General features: G+C 40.5%; 1 protein-coding gene across 1 annotated transcript; it reads right to left on the minus strand.

Moving 5' to 3' along the window:
* Nucleotides 1–573: 573 nt before the first annotated feature.
* On the minus strand, nt 574–7,366 carry LOC147162366 (protein yippee-like 5). The gene is given in 3 exon segments (XM_086095437.1): nt 574–7,120; nt 7,227–7,333; nt 7,336–7,366. Coding segments are annotated over 3 exon segments (363 nt in total). The 3' UTR covers nt 574–6,895.
* Between the last annotated feature and the right edge of the window lie 1,148 nt (nt 7,367–8,514).

Here is an 8,514-nt window from a genome sequence, read left to right on the forward strand (position 1 = left end):
CATTTACGCACAACACAAACAGATACACAAACACAAACAATGGACGGTGGGTGGACAGTAGTCCGTTATGGACGCCGTCGACCTGTACAACAGGACAGGGACTATGGCCCTGAGAGAGGCCGTGGATGGAAGGACCGTGCACCTTCCTTCCGCTCCAGGAGGGGGGGATATTCCCCCTATCCTGCGAGGGGAAGGGTTCAGTCCCTTCTTCCTAACCCTAACCCTAACCCTAACCCTAAACCCTAACCCTAAACCCTAACCCTAACCCTAACCCTAAACCCTAACCCCAAACCCTAACCCTAACCCTAACCCCTAACCCCTAACCCTAACCCTAACCCTAACCCAAACCCAAACCCAAACCCTATGTAGGGTTGGTCGACATGGCCTCAAATTCATATCACAATATAAATACAATCCATTCGCGGTAATTAATTATGTCACAATATAAACCTAAGTATAAACATTTTACAATATAATTATTTTTGAATGGGTTGTATGGTCCTTTAGCAAAGCTGAATAGACAAAAAAAAAAAAGAAGTCATTTTGAGAACATTTAATGCGCAGAGCTCAAAATCGAAATTCAGCCCTTTATTGTGTAAAAAAAGAACATTGTTGATAAAATAAAAATAAATGTATACAGTATATAACATAAGCCCTTCCTTTCAGTTGACTTATGTGGTAACATGCCAATTAATTTCTGCCAGTATGTTTACTGTGTAGCTGTGTATTTTCTCTCCAGGCACTTATTTACCTAATTTGTTGTTCATGTTCAGATAATGGATGGATGGATAGTTTTGATTATTTTCCCGCATAACGCAGTTACAGACAGACTTTTGTGAAAAGCGCACTGCATCACGCAAGCACTTATTCCGGTGTTTCGCGACGATTAGCATGGCTCAGACCTTCAAAATAAAAGCACACAGTCTTAATAGCAGTTTCAATGCACTGTCTTTGGCCGCATGGTGGCTTATTTAGCAGTCACACTCAAACACAAAATAGTTTGAGTGTTGCGGAGCAGACCGGGGAGTGTTGTGAATGCAATCAGTTGTTAACCGTCTGGTAGACCACTTGTTCCACAATATGATCCAACAGTTTGAATGTCGGCTATAAAGGCAGTGAGAAATTAGATACGTTTGAATGAAATCGAATTGAAGAAAGAACCTGTAGCAAGGAACGAAAATGTCTCTTCTTCTTGCTGTTTTAAGCCTTAAAGGTAAAAGTGATGTTCGGTGTTCATTTCTTCACTTCATCAGTCATGTGCATCGATTTCACATCATTCTGTGCGTAAAACTCGCCGTTTTCTCAGAAATTTATTTTTTGTTCATATTTGTGGGTGTCTGGAATAGATTAATTGGATTTCCATGATTTCGTATGGAAACAATTGCTTTGGTCTTCGTACGATTTGGTTTTAGTCGGATTAATCAGGAAAAAGGTTCCACTGTATGGAAAATGTGTCCTCTTTTAGTTTTATGCCCGAAACAGCAGCTTTCTGTAGCAAAGCTTGAGCAAATCAGCAGACCGCCGACATGGCAACAAACAATCTTTTCAGCACAATCAAGCAAGACTTGTATGTCCTCAAATAGTGGTTGCGGGCGTTTGTTGACTCCAATGCAGACGAGGCAGGCATATTTTGAACAATGCATTATTTTCTTTTCAATATGAACAGTATATCGACATGTTTTCGATAGCATGTGCACACGATAGGCTAAAAGGAAATTCCAAGGAGCTCCTCACGTGAGATGATTACAGTTTTCTTTCCCCTAAAATGGAAATAGGAGGCCACTTGTAATTGGTTATTTGAGGGAGGCGTTTATTTTGTTTTAATGCCGCACCCTACGATGAATTGGGACATATAGTCAAGTCAAGGTAGCGCTACTATGTGAGGAAATCCACTGATTGTCTGTTGGAAAGATCACGTTTGGAGCCGCTGTGCTTTCCAATCACTGTGATTGAATCGACATGAAACACGTTAAATCAGCTTAAATGTATTACGTGTCTTTGTTATTATTATTCTATGTTTTATTGTTATTTGTTTTCACTTAAATTGCTGGTGCTGGACCTCTTAAATTGACAACCCTCAGGTAAACATGGTGAGTTGATGTTGGAGAGAGAAAAAAACACCAGATTAAATGGACTCTGACTCCATTCAAAAGTCTCATTTGTGTGTTTGTGTATACTTATTGTTTTGCTTTTTCTTTGGCTTTAAAGTTTTTTGGGGTGACACTTGATGATTGCAGGAGAACAGAGCAGCCTCGACGGGATGTTGACAAGATTAGGATGCAGGAAGTGACGCGATTTACTTGAGCATTCGCTGTCACGTTACGTAGATGGAGGGTGAGTCGTATTACTGTATTTTAGTTTTGCTTGGCTACTTTAACACATAAAAGATTTATATCTTATATTTATATGTTCATTTAATGTAATTTGTGCTAACACCAACTATTTTTTTTAAACCCAAATAGAAGCGGGAATCTTATCCTATAAGTAAAAATGACTATTAGTGCTGTGTTGGTGAACTGAAAAAAAGTTGTGGCTTTACTATGAATCCCACTAATATTCTAGGAAAGGCATACCCTACTGCAACATGATTGGCTGGTGCACCCAGGCAGCAGCCAATTAGATTGTACCATGGCTTGTCCTGGCTAGAACGCTAGTGGGCTTCATAATAACGCTTCAATGAGAACTGTCAGTTTTATACTGCCCCCATGTGGCCAAGGCGGGCACATCAGAAGGCGCAACATTTGATATTGGGCTTTTAATTGAAATTGTCACAAAATCTCCAAGTCTTATTCATTCTATTTAATTATGTCACCATTGTATTTGTTTTATGAAATACGTCAAGTTATTTGTGTGTGTGTGTGTGGGGGGGGGGGGGGGGGGCACTAAATGAATTAAGCCACCGGTTTATTAGATATTTTGTATTGATTTTCTTTTTTAATCAAATCTTTTTATTGTATGTTTAGAATGTTATTTATTCTACTCCTCTATTTTCATATTTAGTGATTTTTTCCTTGTGAATGTAGTTTTTAAATTGCTTCGATGTTATGCACTCTATCATATAACATTAACATTTATTTACGTTGATTTTCATATTTTATTAATTTGTTTGTATTTAATGATTATTCACGTTACTTTATCGGCACTAACTTTGCGTGGAATGACAGAATGGTGTGTTACACAACAGTGCGATTCTCATCCCCCTCCCTCCCCAACCGCAGGCACAAAAAAAAAAAAAGGTCAGGAGCTTTGAAGGTGAAGTGCAGTCACCATAGTAACAAATGTTGTCTCCGCTGTCGTCTAGCAACGGGATGTGGAGTGATGTCAATGGAAAGCATGCTATTTTCTCCCCGCTGACAGAATGTCACTGCTTTGTGTGTGTGCGCGCGCACACTGCTAAGGGAATGGAAAAGGGGGCCACAAAGTTGACATCCCCAGGAGTCAACGATAAGCTAAAATATCTCCCCTCCGGGACGATGAATCATGTGCCAATTAAGGGTCCAATTGTAGTGGCTGGATCTTTTTTGGGCAGCCGATACGCTGCAGGATCATCCTCTGCATTTGGATATCAGCTCAAATTTGACTAAGGCAAGATGTGTCAGCACGCGGCACATCACTTTACAATGCACATCCTCCGCTATTAATACACTTCTACAAGTGGCGTCACTAGCTCTATTTTATGGGGGCTTTAGCCCTGGTGAGTATTCTAAAGCCCCCCCTAAGTAATCCTTCCACAGATGTTCGATAGGATTTAGATCAGGGCTAATGAATGCCATTTCAGAATAGGCCAAGCCTCCTCCATGTTTCAGAGTAAGGACAGTGTGTTGCCAAAAAATTCCAGTCATTGTTATTGTTTGGGTTGTTCTTAGGCCAGCAAACTAATGGGCCTAACATGCTTAGCCGGGCATTATGCTTATCACACCACATGCTTTGTTGAGGTTACGTGGGGACAAAGTGAAAAAGACTGCAATGAATTATAAAGCAGGAGCGCTCTCACTCTCTGGGATGAAAGATGGAGTCTCCTTACATACTGTTCATTTTCCACACACACGTAGTATGACACAGGTCCATTTTTGAAACATTAATGGGGGATTAATCCTGAGTGAAGGTTAAGTGTATGTTTTACATTGCTCATTTATTTACTGATTGATTGGATGGTAATGATGATTTTGATACTCTTTCGCTGCTTTGCAATTCCCCCTGGACTCTTCAAAGACGAACAGGTGCATGTTTCTGCGGAAATCTATGCCAATGTGGCTGGATCATAGAGTGTTCTCGGGAATGCTACTGGTACCACCATTAAAAAAAAAAAAATACACACATTTATGGCGTGCAACAGCCGGAGTGCATACAAACTATACAAAAGTAATCACATTTCAGGTTAAGAGAGATTTAGGCTATTTGAATTTGTATTGCTGTCAAATACAATGCCAAATATGAATCACAATTTGACCCAAACAGCACATTTTGTCAGGTGATGTCGTTTCTCCTCACACAATGAAGGCTACGAATAACTCTTGCGACATTAAGTGGGCGGATTTAGAATGAATCATCCTAAGACCCTATTTAAAAACCCAAAACGAAGCTCTTCCCTATGATGATGATTGGAAGTGGGAGGATAAAAAATAATTTTGCCATTCATTTTCTTTGGCTCCAGGGAGCAACATGACTGGCATTCATTTTGCACAGCAGTGACTCTCTAATTCTACCTTGTGGAGTGCGTCACATCCACATCAGGCCTGCCCAGGATCAGGTCTGAAACAGGTCGTGATGCTTCACTGCCACCTGCTGGCCGAAGGGCGGCCATACCCATATCCCCAAAAATGCTGAACGGTGAGTAAAAGCCAACAAAACGAGGGTCATGGTCACATTATGAAAAATTTGTAATTATTATTATTTTAATGATTGTTTACAAATAATGGGTGGTCAGACACACTAAGTGTGAAATTAACTATTCCTGAAAATGTGTCTGTGAGCCAGCTAAGGCTAGCTTAATTTAAGTTTTGAAGTGGGGGAAAGAAAAAAAATCACTAATGCAGCAGATGAGGTGCTATCAATGTCAAAACTTTTTACAGATCACACTTGAGTGATTAAAACCACACATGGAACAAAATCCAATACAGTTATATATTTAAATCACAAGTAAACTCCCTCCCCCAAAATTGAAAATGCACACGTAAATAAAATAACTCAATCGGGGAGCAAATTAAAAACATTGGAACCATCCGTAAATATTCAAGTTCAAAATAAATCAACATTTTTTTTTTTTTTTTTTACAAAATCATCCCCAAAAACTGTGGTGCCTTGAAACATGAGTGACCCGGCTTACGGTAACTTAATGCTAACATGTAATGGAAAATACCAACATGCTAATGGTTAGCATTGATGGTTCAACAACAGACATTTGAACACAAATGGAAGAAAACATGTAAACAGATAATATAATATTACCCACAGGTGTATATTACCATATATTATTATTAAATAACCCTTTATGAAAATGGCTAATATTACAGCAACTAATGAGCAGTAGTTGAAGAAAAAGTTACAATTTTGTGTCTGTATCAGGGCCATTGACAAGAGTTTGGCCAACGCCAAGATGGCGTCTATATGTCATGTGACCAGCAGTTGACCAATCACAACGTGGTACTCTACGTGTTACTCTGCTGAAAACAGTTGGCCAAACTGTCAACGACTGTGGTCTTCTGTATTATACAATACTGCCTCCTGGTGGCCAATATGGTTACACCAGAAGCAACACCAGCCTCGAATAATGCACAAACTGTTCTGTGCTTTACATTATATTTGTTTTGGTTTTAATAAAGAATACAGAGTGTTTTCATTTACGATCATTGTCACGTAACAAACTCTTATTTCAAGACACCACTGTATTATATTTTTCTTTATAAAAGGAGAGATGAAATGACAAGAACGGCGGGCTTATTGGGCACGGATGATTGTTAGCGCTTGAAAATGTATCTTAAGCTCAACTAATACGACAAACGTGCATTTATAAATCAAGGAGACCTGTGGAGAATGCCGTCTGTTATTGCGAGCGCACAAAGCCAGCTTAACTAACGGGCTTGCGTATCTGCGCGCGCTCCACGGTGACCCGGTTAGCAACGTAACAGCGAGAAGAATGCAGCGTAATTAAACCCAGCAAGAGGCTAACAATCACCTTTAGCTACGTCGACGTCAAAGGCGCTTTCCATTGTCGCTACTGAATTGCGCTAATAAAAGGAAGATCCGCGCTGGAATCAAGGCAGGTGACGTCATGTTGGTTGTTAATAATCAATCAATCTATTGTTGAGAAAATGGCCGATTTTGTGGTTTGGTTGGATTCGTCGGTTATTGAAGTGGCTGAGTCAATAGAGTGGACGTTGAGCTACGTCCATGCTACGCTAACTCCATTGGTTGGTCTAATTTTGCTGGATACAATGACGCCGCCATGGACTACAGCTACGTACGGCGGGTATGGAAATATTCAGAGTATGTTCCTCTGCTCGCAGTAAAAATTATAATCTGAAGAAATAAAATTATTATAAAGAAAATCTAAAACAATTAAAATAAAGATTAATTAAAGGATAAGATATCGGTGTACAAATGTAGTGCACCGGATGCGGAAACAAAAGTTTAGAAAGAAAGCAATTTGCCTTTCCCCAAAAACTAAGTCACAATGGAAAGAAAATCAAAAAGTGATCATTAAATCGGTCGCTTGCTCGTGTCTGGCCATTGAGTCCAAATAAAGCACACGACTGCAGCAACTGGTGGCGTCATCTAAAGCAAGTGTTCATTTTCCGCACCGCCGATAAAGGAGCCGGAGTGAAAAACCTACCCCTAATGTTTCTTTCTGTGAAGTCAACGGGCATGGTGGCGGCAAAGAAGCGGCGCGGCGTGTTCAAGAGTTGTCCGAGGGCACGTGCTCCTCGAAGCCCTCGCTCTCCCGGACCAGCGCCCTCTCCAGGATGACTCGGCCCTCCTTGTAGCGCTGGCTGTCCTCGGTGGCGAATTCGTAGATCCAGCCCAGCTTGCTGTTGCAGTTCTTGCAGCTGACGTCTCGCACCATGTGTCGGCCCGTCAGCATCACGCGGTCCTGGACCTCGCTGTACTGGAGGTTCACCACCTGGACGCATGTAAGTATGTATGTATGACTACCGTATACTAAATGTTACTTACGACACCTTACCTATTTGCCCCACCGTATTACAAGCGTGTATGTGTCATTTTACCTTGTTGAAGAGGAAGGCTCTGCCGGTGGCGCCCGTAAATCGGGTGGAGATGAGTTCGGAGCGGTTGGTCAGGATGGTGTCACAGTTGGCGCAAGAGAACAGGCGGTTCCGCCGATGTGGTCCAGGAAGATGCGGCCCATTCTGACTACATTAACAAAAGCCAATACGTCACATCTTGGTGACATTTTTCAAGTGTCGAATACTTGAACATCAAACCACACGAACTGCTCATAGAAGCTATTAAAATGTCCCTGCTACAGTATCATTTTTTTATTTAATTTACATCCAAATCAGGTGAACACTGTAGGAACTAAAAAAAAATTTAAGGCAAATAATTGAATGTTGTGTTTAAATAATGGTTATATTAGTACTTACTATACCCAACACAACCTCATTATAATCTTTGCAACCATATTAATGTACAATTACAAAATAGTCTTGCAGTCCTATAATTTGTCCCGTACACACAAATTACGATCTACCTACTAGATTATACACCATCTACCTCATCCACTTATTAAACCTTAAATGTACAACCCTGTTCAGCTACCGATCTACTCTTGCGCGTCTAATCACAGGGAGCGCAGGAAGCTAACGCCGCACTAGCCGCTTGCGCTAACAGACAACAAAAACGACATCAGCAGCATGAGGGGGAAAACGGTTTTAGTGGCTTTTTAGCCCACTGTCGACTTCTTACCGGCGACTCCGACGTTCAAGGTCCAAAAGTCTTCTTCGAGACGATGTCAGGGTGGATTGAGTTGCGTTTTACACGGACAAACGTCGTAAGTCTCGGTACCGTCGGTGGTTTTGTTGTTGCTCTTCAGTTGTTCCTAATGTTGTGTCCGGCAGTGCACATTGTCAACATCCGGTGTTGACGTCAGCACAGTGCTGCAATGTGACGACTTTACGGCAGGGGGCGGCAATGTGCAAAGACGAACGGTACCTTCCAGCAGTTGTAACGAAAGCGTAAAGGTGCGCAACTGTACTCTAAAGTGTAAAGTAATAATAAAACACAAGAATAAATCATAATGTAAATAATAATATAACTAACACAAAAGTTAATAACATACAATAATTAACACGGTAAAACAATTGAAACAGTTAATAGGTGAACAGATTGTAAAAACAACCCTGAAGCAATTACAACAAAATATATAAAAAAGAAATATGAAACATAAGATTAAAGCAATAAAGAGGTGTCTAACATACATTTATAAAACTGCAAAACGGCGACGAAACTAAATATAGTATATAAAATATATAATATAAAACATTTAATAACTAACAC

This window comes from Leptonotus elevatus, chromosome 14, assembly GCF_054856555.1.
Source record: "Leptonotus elevatus isolate MCC_2025b chromosome 14, RoL_Lele_1.0, whole genome shotgun sequence".
In the NCBI taxonomy this organism is placed as follows: Eukaryota; Metazoa; Chordata; class Actinopteri; order Syngnathiformes; family Syngnathidae; genus Leptonotus; species Leptonotus elevatus.